At 33.5% G+C, this 11,869-nt stretch overlaps 1 protein-coding gene across 1 annotated transcript; it reads right to left on the reverse strand.

Annotated features, from left to right (window-relative positions):
- Window positions 1-10,238: 10,238 nt before the first annotated feature.
- LOC127723925 (uncharacterized) lies at window positions 10,239-11,546 on the reverse strand. The gene has a single exon (XM_052230642.1). The coding sequence runs from the start codon at window positions 11,544-11,546 to the stop codon at window positions 10,239-10,241; it is 1,308 nt and encodes a 435-aa protein (XP_052086602.1).
- Between the last annotated feature and the right edge of the window lie 323 nt (window positions 11,547-11,869).

The raw sequence follows: 11,869 nt of genomic DNA on the forward strand, positions 1-11,869 counted from the left end.
TATAGATAATGGATCTTCACTACCTATATCGTTGGTGTCTGGTGGTAATGCTGTTACATATATATCTCCATACCAGAACAAACACAAAGCAACTACTATAATAATTGAATTCAATTTCAAATAACACTGCATTATGCAAAGTGAGTTTTAAAATATATTTCTCTCTATGTATTAATGTTAACGTTTAATGGAATATATGACGACTGAACTCCCTCCACTTGATATATTTTATTTTTTGACAGAAAACAAGAAACTGTTGAAGTATCTGCATAAAATAATATCTTTACATTATAAACAAAAGGGAAACATTTCTCTTCAGTTTATTTCGTTACATTAGGATAAACAACTCACGGCGGTTTGTTTTCTAAATATAAACAGTTGATTGAATGTTTTCAATCTTGTAGTATTTTTGTTTTGATAAATTAATCTATATGAAAGAAGTGAATCTATTCCACAGATCTTTGCTGGCAAAAGCAAGTTAAATTATGAAAATATCTTAATGATTTATTTTGAATGTGTCAGCTGCTAATGCGTCCAAGGTCATGTATATTCCACGTTAATTCAGATAACATTAAATATAAATTTTCAATTTGATTTTTTAGGTATGTGGGTCAACCAGTATAAAAGGTCGGTAATTGCATTAAAAAAATATTTGATTTTCAATGATATACTTTAACAGTATTCCAATGTTATTTAAAGTCATTGCAAAATACTTTCTTATTGCATGATAAAACGTGTTTCAATACTTTCATTTGCATGAAATTAAAAGTGCACATTATTTTACATAATTTTCTTATTTTTGAAGAATTACAGGTTATTATAGTAAAATGTTTACATAAGACAGGTCTGATTGAGTTAAAGATACATTCGTCTTCTCAATTTTAGTTCGTTAATCATTGTTTTGCAATTTAACTCAGTCCATGAGACACATATGATGGTCTTCAAAAGACATATAGAGCATATAAATATAATATCATGCTCTAAATTGAATCTACCTTAAAGCTTTCAAAAATGAGTTAGCTTATTTTGCATTTTATTGAATATTTAGTACGAAAAAGTTTAACATTGAAGCATTTTATGAAAAAAAAATTATTAAGGACTTTTATTGTCTTTGTACATATCATGCAATCGACCTTTATCATTGAAATGACATCTTTCATTGACGGTCAGATTCCAATTATAATATTGTCTGTGATTGTATAATAACAACTATTTCTCATCTCTGATTTTGGGTGAAACAAACCTAGATATGTGTAAGCATTAAAAGATAGGCTGATAATTTACAATCGGAACGTAAACACATTCAGTGCATAATTTGAAATATTAGCATACACTTTGAATTCACGTGTAACATTGCAATAAATAATGCAATCTACAAATCATGCAAAATGACCTTGCTTACGTCATTTGAACTAAAAAATACCTTTTTCTAAAATATAAAAAGTCACAAAATTGAATTCAGCTTATGTGTCCATACCTTGATCTGCTTAACCTTCCGGAGCACCTGATATCATCCCCAGTTTTTGGTGGCGGTCGTGTTGCTCAGTCTTTAGTTTTCTATGTTGTAGTTTGTGTACTGTTGATTGTCTGTTGGTCTTTTTCCTTTTTTAGCCATGGCGTTTTGAGTTTATTTTCGACTTTTGAGCTTGAAAGTTCTTTTGGTATCTTTCGCCTCTCTTTTGAAGTAACTAAACTTATCTTTCGTAAATTGGGTTTGTTTACGCAAAGCAAATTTATAGTTTGGAAAGCTTTGTCGTGTAACAATGACTTCTAAGTTATTGACCTATGAAAATTACTTAGTGTTAGGTTTGTATGTGCAGCTGATACACACAAGTCCTAAAAGGACTGCCATTAAAAAATATCACCATCTTAAGTCGGAAGATCGAGTTTAGCGAGCTTATCGTACTCGCTAGCAAATGAAGAATTTGAGAGTAAATCTGAACGGGGATATGTGTTCTGCTGAATATCTGTGTTTGAAAGATTACTAAGATCTGACGGCGGGACATCGCTTCTAGGGTTTGTAAATCTGTGGCATTTTTGTTTAACCTTGATGTTTTTACTGTATAAAATGTGTCGTACCTTAATATTGAAATTAAATGAATACTCATCTAAGTCCACGATTTCTGTCACAATGCCCTCTTGGTCCATATATATAGCATAGGTACTTACACAGGGAAATTTCACTTACATCAATTTAATGTGAATGTAAATTCTTTTGAATTTCGCCTCAAACGAGCTTATACGTGAGACTCACGTAAAATCAGTTCATGTGAGTTTCACGTGAATCTCATGTGAAAATCACATGAATTTTTTTCACGTGAATTTTCAAAATTTTAAAATAAAGTAATTCAAATAACATGTTAAATTTCAAATTTAATGAAAATCATGAAAGATCCCTTTTTTTTGTAAAGTTCATGTGAGATTCATGTGAAATTTACGTGAGCAAATTTTGCCTGTGTACATATTGACACCTATGGAACATATTGTAACCTAAGCAGGCAATTGTCATCAGATCCGTTTAAACGATTCTTCAGCAAGCCAAGAAAATTGCTTTTGTTGTGATTCGTTTTATTTTGAAAAGTTATTATTTGGTAGTTTTGGTGACATATTATATTTGAATTGAAGACACTTGTTAACCGTTTTTTTTTTTTTTTTTTTTTTTTTTTTTTTTTTTTTTTTTTTTTTTTCGTTTATAATTTTAATTTAAAATTAAAAAGAATTAAAACAAATACTATTTCGAGGAAGAACTAAAAAGATCACTTACATTTAACGACCATGCAGTGTACCAAGTCAGGAATATGACAGTTGTTTCCATTCGTTTGGTGTATTTCAGCTTTCGATTTTGCCATTTGATAAAGGACTTTCCGTTTTGACTTTTCCTTGGAGTTCTGTATATTTGCTTTTTTACAATATGCACTCACATGCAAAATTATCAGTATGTTTGACGTCATTGATTGGTCAATCTAATAAGTACCGTTACACCTGTCGAAAGTCAAAACTGGAACTGTATTGTAATATTAGCTTTAGAAAAATTCAGCACCTAGTCGCATTATGCAACTCATGACTTGTTTGTGTGTTTTTGATAAATTATAGGAATTCCTATAGTAAGACATGAACTGTTCATATAATCATTAAAGGAAACTAAGATACCTTTGATAAGGACATTTTATGTTGTTATTGTAACAAAAATATTGATTGAAGATTTTACTTATTTTCAAGGAGTATCAAATGAAACAAAACAAATAAGAAAGCATCAGGGATATGTCAAAGAGCGTATCGTCCTTTTTCAAAAAATAAAATTCAGCGGAAGATACCAAGTCCTTGTTGATGAATATTCCGTATCAACTTCACAAAAAATGCATGATGGTTTTGAAGTATAGATTCTAAATACTGACTTGTTTATTATCTTAACTACGTAGTATAGTGTTCATTTTATTTGTCTTTGTATATTTTCAACTATTACTGTTTAGTCCATCCCACCATTGTGTTATTGTGCTATGGTCGTGTTTTTCTCTGTTGACATAGTTGTTTGTTCATGTTTTACTCTGAATATTGGTGAATGTGAATGATTTACTAATAATACTAGTGACTGAACTATACAATATCAATAACAAATTCTTTCAGCGTATTTTAATCCTAAAATCGTCTCTGTCTTTGTTAAGACCGTGAATCACACTAACCCGATCTGTTTGATACGTAAAATGAAATTAGTACATTTCAAAATGGTCTGATTTTAAGTTCCGGCGAGTAAAAATAGTTCAAAAACCGTGAAAATATAAAGGTGAAACAGTCCAAATTTCAATAGAAATTAACGTGATTCGAATAAACACGTATGAAAAATAATAATTCATGACTGACAATAAGCATTTTGATCGTGAACCTTTTCAGATTGGGTTTAAACAGACCAAAAGCTAATCAAAATATCATGACAGTAAGCTCTCTTATATTATCACGAAAAAAAAACCAGTAAAAAAGGAATACTTTTTGATACTGTTACTGTACCATAAATTAAGGCTGTATTATGTCAACCCATATTATTTGACCGATTACAGTAGTGACAGCTTTTTAACAGAAACATCATTTCGTTTCCCAATCTGAAGAGTTGACTTTGGTTGTTTATGTAATGGTACAAAATTTTTAACTGTTTTTATAAAACGTCTTTTTAGAGAACATGGCCAACAATCTAACAACACATCCATTGCATAACTTTATTGTAGAACACACGTCTATCCAAAAAACGTGAATGTGGTTAAATCTTTCATTCCTAAGAACTAGTCGGCTTGATGATGCTTTATACGTTGATGCCGCGCCATTGTCGATAACACCAATTGCAATATAGGGCGAGCAATGATCTTTTGCTACGGTAGGGAATGTTTCATAGGCTGAATGAGAATCTACTCTAGTGTAAATCGTTCCGCAGTGTGGTCGGCAATGGCCTTTGTGTGAGGTGTGATCATGAACCGCCTTAACAAAAGCTTTAGCTTTAGTCATGTCTAAATGACGTGTTCTCTTATCAACGCTCGCTACTGCGATGTTCCGGTCATGGTTCCTAAATTTAAGATATCCGCCACATGCTCTATTCCAATGTTTGTCACCTCCAGTAACGTCTTTGTACGAGATGACCATCCAGTCCCTCCAATAGTATTTTTGGGTAAGGAAGTTATACATGTCATTAGCCCAGTCATGATTATTCATTTTATCCCCTGGATGATCTAGTGCATATCTCTCAATATCAATGGTTGACTGGTCGTGATATTTTGCAGCTATTGTAAAATCAGCATTATACATTTCATGTCGAACATGATCAAAACGATATTTCTATTGTTTTGTGTGATAGTCTACGTTTGCACTTAGACCTTTTAGTTGCAAATATGCAAGTTCAAGTTCGGCTGCCCTCAGTAACAATTTAAGTATCCCTGAACTGAATGTTCCACATCTTCTCCGATCATACTGGGTATATTTCATACAGAGAATTACAAGCCTTCACCGAAGACATTTCCTGCGTTCATAACTCCGTCATAAAGTTTAATGCCACTATTCCGAAAATCACTTTCATAGTTGCTGATGAATAATTGTTTCTCTCCGTTTAGAGCATAACTTTGTGCTTGATTCATTTCTTTATATTTGCGATAACCGTCTTTATTTTTTGTGCTAAATATCGGAAAACTGGACCTTTACGGTACTCCAATTTATCACCCTTTTCACATCAGCAAATTTGACGTCTACTTGATCGAACCGAGTATTTATATCTCTATCGAGTTTTCGAATAGCAAGTAATTCTGGTGACGGTCCTGTGTGAATAAATCTAAAAATAAATGATAAAAACGGAGTAATTACTCCCAGAAAAGGTACAACACTTGCTGCAACTGCTGTTTAAGCAGTTGGAAGTGCAGTAGACACTGCAATGGCTTCAGCGATGCCCTTGCCAGCATTAAGACTGCTAGTGATATGATCGGTGGTTGTCGATTTTTTTTGTTTTGCATCTTCAGCATGTAAAAATGTTACAAATAACACGAGAACCAACAGCAGCTTCATCTTCGCACTACAAAAGATAAAACAAATGCTCAGTTTTATAACATGATTTTTTTTTTAGATAGTTAAGAAAAAAAATCATTAGTGTTATTGATTACAACACGGGTTTGGCCCTTTTATGCTAAATATTTTACCACAAGCAATACACAAGAAGCATGGATATTATATAACTATAAAGTCTAGCTTATATGAATCAATATGCATGCCAGTTGAAGGAGAAGTACTGTTGATCCCAGAGGAATACCAAGTGTCTGCTCAAAACCACTTTAAACCAACGTCACATATTTGTTGTCAATGAAAAACTAAGCAACATGATAGTTACACAGTTCTGACCTCTTGCTTAGGTCGTTTTTTTTACAAATGTAATTTTTCCATTCATTATACAAGATAGTTGTTTCTCTAATTTTTGTAGTATTTTCACATTTCTTGATCGGTGTGAGAAAAATATTTCTCCTCACTAGTGCAATATCTGTTCTCGGCAAATGATTAGTCGAAATTTAATTATGTCGTTAAATTTTCTTGGTTTCTTCTGAATTTCCTTTTGTGACGTCATGAAAAATTGCGACCATGCCTGATGACGTCACATATAAAGAACACAACTTTCTGAAAATCTTTGAAAAGGGAATGAAAAAAATCATCAGAGAAACAGATTCCACCACTATAACTCGTGTATTACGATATTTCTCCACTCTCAACAGTTAAATTTTAATTATTTAAAAAGCTCGGTAAGCCTCGCGCTTCAAATATTAAATTTTAACTGTCTCGAGTGGAGAAATATCGTAACACATTTGTTGCAGTGGTGAAATCTATATATCTACCTTGTTTATTTTTATAAAACAAAGTTTTTAATTTTATAATGAGGAGTAACTGTGTGAAGAGTAGAGAAGTCAAAAGTTTTGGACCATCTTAACTCTCTACTATGATGAATGCCCATCAACATCTAGAAAAGTTTATACGTTTTTTGAAAATTGAGCAAATTATGCTCCACATATGACACCTGGGGTCTCGGTCATAAACCTTAACTCAGTGCTCGGAGTACAACATTTGTGCTCGAAACATCAAATCAATTATTTTGATTGGTTGATTTCTGAGTGTGAGTTTTAAAAATGTACTCAAAAGTTTTATGATCGCAAGTCCAGTCGTGTTACACCTATACAACATGTTGACGAGTTACTTAGTATATCAAGTGATTAGGCATCTCGCAATATCGTATTGGTAATTGACTCTATTCTAACCTTAAGATATCGCCACATTCATAAAACATCACAATTATGAAATAGAGTCAAATTGAATAGGTTGTTGCACGAACACTTTGGTATTACGTTGGAATGAGGCCTTGAAAGTAGTTGACCTACATTGGGTTCTTATCTACCGAAAAATAATAAAAATTTGTATCTGACACTTTGTTTTATTTATGCTAATGGCAACCATGTGTGCTTTGTTGTTGCATTATCAGATGCATTTTTAACGATGACATCAAAAAGATTGTCTGATTGGACTGTAAAATGATCAGAGGATATTATCTGAACGAAAAAGGTATATATTGACTACGGCAATTACAATATTTCTTGGACATAGGGAGAGTACTTCTGGAATATCTTCTGGATCCGATCATATATAGATTGTCTTTGGTTGAATGAACATGTCTGAAGTTTAATTCACTCAAAAGAACGTTTTAAAAGAAACGTAGACATTCGCCTTCACAAAACAGCAAACACGGGAACATGTGTAACGTTATATAAGCAGAGTAAACATTCGCTTTCAAACACAAACTTTTCTTAAGGTAGCAGTACACAATTAGGAGTGTGGTTTCGCATTTTGGCCCCGTTGGATTTTACAAATATATAAGTTCTTATGCAATTAAATTCATTTTTAGACAGCTGATAACTAATAAAGTGGGTTTATATGAACAACTTGATTGTTTTTACATGTTTTTTGGGCTATTTTCTGTTTTACAGTTCAATATTTTAACATTCTGTCTGCCCAGAGGTCCAGAAATTATTATAATGTTTACAAAAACTTTTTTCAAACGAACTTTTGGACGTAATTTTTTTTTTAAATGAGAGGAAAGACATACGATTTTTAAAACAGTTTCAGAAAAAGTATCACTCTCGGAGAAAGAAATTTTACTGTCAATGTTTTTTAGGAAATACGTTGCATCTTCACACCCTTTCTGCAATATGATATAGCAAATAAATGCAGAGTGTTGCCATGGACGAACCAACAAGAAAATATATTCAACAATTATAACAACTAGAAATCAAATATATGGAAGATACTTATTACATACATATGCCCTTATACGACACAAACCAAACTGTATGCTTAATTTGTAAAAAAAAGCATGGACAACGGGATTGTAAAATTAATGATGATAAATTTTAATTTGGTTTTTCCTAACAGTATATTGCTACCTAATGTTCGAGCATTGAAAGAGGATTACAACAACTTACCTTCCACTTATTGAGTGGTAATATAAATGAAGGTATAGAATATAGGCCATGGTCATTCATGATAAAATTGAGTGTGATTTACATATATGAAGATAAGGAGATGTAGTATGACTGCCAATGAAACAAGTACCCACCAGAGTTTTCATCATCATCATCATCATCATCATCATCATCATCATCATCATCATCATCATCATCATCATCATCATCATCATCATCATCATCATCATCATCATCATCATCATCATCATCATCATCATCATCATCATCATCATCATCATCATCATCATCATCATCATCATCATCAGCAGCAGTAGCAGCAGCAGCAGCAGCAGCAGCAACAGCAGTAGCATCAGCAGCATCATCATCACTATCATCATCATCAGCAGCAGCATCATCATCGTGTGTTTTCATGCTTCCGAGAGCTTTGAACTCCTGATTGAAACTAATTCGACGAGATATCTCATGAACCCTAGCTGTTTCATGATATGTTCAAAACGTCAATAGGCGATCTTATATCGTTTATCATTCATATTTCATACAAGGACTACTTTTAAATTAAGATTGATAAAAATAAATAGAATAAACATTTTAGTATACATGTATTTATTCTTTGCTTTTTTAAACTTTGACAGACATAATTTTAACGGTATATTCACAGTAATTTATATTTAAAGTTTTCTTAATAATGGCGTGCTCGGACAAAATCCATAAATTTGGAAAATTGTATAATGTTAAGGACAAGCAGCTGCAAGCTCTTGAATACCAAATGAGTTGGGAAATGTATATCCCATATGCAGGTGAAGTTAATATTTTGCTACTAAAGTGGGTGAAATTGTTAATTTCAAAATTAAAATTGTCTCGTTTGTCATAGATTCTGGTACTGTGGTGACCGCTTATGTCAAATTCGAGGTATAAGTCTAAAAATGAGGCAGAGTAATTTACACTGAATGCTTGTGGATGTAAGTGACTTACTCTGAATATTGGTGAAAAATAGTGATTCACTCTAAATACTGAATGCTGGTGAACTTGAACTATGTACTTCTGATACTGGTGGCTGTGAATTATAGAATATCAATAACAAACACTTCCAATGTACTGTATTTTAAACCAAAAATCATCTCTGACTATATTAAGACCGTACATCACATTTACAGATGATATCGGATATGTTCCTTATGTCGTAACTACATTACCCTTCCCTTTTCACGAATGTGATTTACCGAATAAGACTATTTACCGGATTTGTAATAACATAAGCAACACGACAGGTGCCACATGTGGAGCAGGATCTGCTTACCCTTCCGGAGCACCTGAGATCACCCCCAGTTTTTGGTGGGGTTCGTGTTGCTTAGTCTTTAGTTTTCTATGTTGTGTCATCTGTACTATTATTTGTCTGTTTGTCTTTTTATTTTTGGCCATGGCGTTGTCAGTTTGTTTTCGATCTATGAGTTTGACTGTCCCTCTGGTATCTTTCGTCCCTCTTTTACATATCTTGATCTGTTTGATACATAAGATGAACATTTCAAAATGGTCTGATTTCAATATATTTTTTTTCAGCAGGACAAAAAATGTTCAAAAATCGTAAAAAATATAAAAAATTAACAGCCCATGTTTAAAATGAAATTAACGTGATTTTAATAAACAAACTACACGTATGAAATATAAGATTAATAATTCATGGTTGACAATAAGCGTGTGGATCAGACTAAAAGCCAATAAAAATCTTACGACAGCCAGCTCTCTTGTATTATCACGTAAACACAGTACTATGAGGGAATACTTTTGATATTTGAGCAACCCGACGGGTGTTACATGTGGAGCAGGATCTGCCTACCCTTCCTGAGCACCTAAGATCAACCCAAGTTTTTGGTGGGGTTCTTGTTGCTTAGTCTTTAGTTATTTGTGTTGAGTTTTATGTACTATTGTTTGTCTGTAGGTCTTTTTCTTTTTCAGCCATGGCGTTGTCATTTTATTGACTGTCCCACTGGTACCTTCGCTTCTCTTTTACTGTACTATAAATAAGCGCTGTAGCATGTCAACGCATATTATTATAAAGAAACATATTGCATTTCTGTCATCATTTTTTCTCCAACTCCAATCCGAAGAGTTGACTTTGCTTGTTTATGTACTGGTGTAAAACTTTTTACTTTTTCAATAAAATTTTGAGATCTCGTTTTCTTTTTGGAAGAAAATAGCCAACAATCTAACAATATATCAATTTCATATATAACTTTATTGTTGAACACATGCCTATCCAAAAACGTGGATGTGGTTATATTTTTCATTCCTCAGAACTAGTCGGCTTGGTGATGCCTTATACGTTGGTGCCGCGCCATTGTCGATTACACCAATTGCAACATAGGGCGAGCAATGATCTTTCGCCTCGGCAGGGAATGTTTCATAGGCTGAATGAGAATCTACTCTGGTGTAAATCGTTCCGCAGTGTGGTCGGCAGTGGCCTTTGTGTGAGGTGTGATCATGGACCGCATTAACAACAGCTTTAGCTTTAGTCATGTCTAAATGACGTGTCCTCTTATCAACGCTCGCTACTGCGATGTTTCGGCCACGGTTCCTAAATTTAAGATAACCGCCACATGCTTTGTTCCAATGGACATCACCTCCAGTAACGTCTTTGTAGGAGATGACCATCCAGTCCCTCCAATAATATTTTTGGGTAAGGATGTTATACATGTTATTAGCCCAGTCATGATTGTTCATCTTATCCCCTGGATGATCTAGTGCATATCTGTCAATATCAATGGTTGACTGGTCGTGATATTTTGCAGCTATTGTAAAATCAGCATGACTCATTGCAGATCGAACATGGTCAAAACGAGATTTCCATTGTTTTGTGTGATAGTCTACGTTTGCACTTAGACCTTTTAGTTGCAAATATGCAATTTCAAGTTCGGCTGCCCTCAGTAACAATTTAAGTATCCCTGAACTGAATGTTCCACATCTTCTCCGATCATACTGGGTATATTTCATACAGGGAATTAACAACCCTTCACCGAAGACATTTCCTGCGTTCATAACTCCGTCATAAAGTTTAATGCCACTATTCTGAAAATCACTTTCATAGTTGCTGATGAATAATTGTTTCTCTCCGTTTAGAGCATTACTTGGTGCTTGGTACATTTCTTTATATATGCGATAAACGGCGTTAATTTTTTGCTCAATATCGGAAAACTGGACCTTTACGGTATTCCAATTTATCAGTCTTTTCACATCAGCAAATTTGGCGTCTACTTGATCGAAACGAGTATCAATATCTTTATGAAGTTTTCGAATAGCAAGTAATTCTGGTGACGGTCCTTTGTGAATAAATCCAAAAATAAATGATAAAAACGGAGCAATTACTCCTAGAAAGGGTACAACACTTGCTGCAACTGTTGTTAGCGCAGCGGGAAGTGCAGTAGAAAGTGCAACGGCTTCAGCAATGCCCTTGCCAGCATTAAGACCACTGGTAATATGGTCGGTAGTTGTTGATTTTTTTTGTTTTGCATCTTCAGCGTGTAAACATGTTAAACATAACAAGAGAACCAACAGCAGCTTCATCTTCGGACTATAAAAGAGAGAACAAATGCTCAGTTTTATAACATGATTGTTTTTTTTAAGAAATAACTCATTGGGGTTATTGATTTTAACACGGGTTTGGTCCTTTCATGCTAGATGTTTTACCACAAGCAATAAACAAGATGCATGGATGTTCTATAACTATAAACTCTAGCTTATATGAATCAATATGCATGCTATTTGACAGAGAAATACTGTTGATCCCAGAGGAATGCCACGTGTCTGTTCAAAACTACGTTCAACTAAACGTAACATATTTGTTGTCCATAATATTTGTTGTCCATAAATAAAAACAAGGAACATGT

The sequence above is a fragment of the Mytilus californianus genome, unplaced genomic scaffold (assembly GCF_021869535.1).
Source record: "Mytilus californianus isolate M0D057914Y unplaced genomic scaffold, xbMytCali1.0.p SCAF_13, whole genome shotgun sequence".
NCBI lineage: Eukaryota > Metazoa > Mollusca > Bivalvia > Mytilida > Mytilidae > Mytilus > Mytilus californianus.

What these genes read in the sequence shown, in the direction of transcription:
- LOC127723925 (XM_052230642.1), bottom strand. Translation starts at nt 11,546, where the DNA reads ATGAAGCTGCTGTTGGTTCTCTTGTTATGTTTAACATGTTTACACGCT.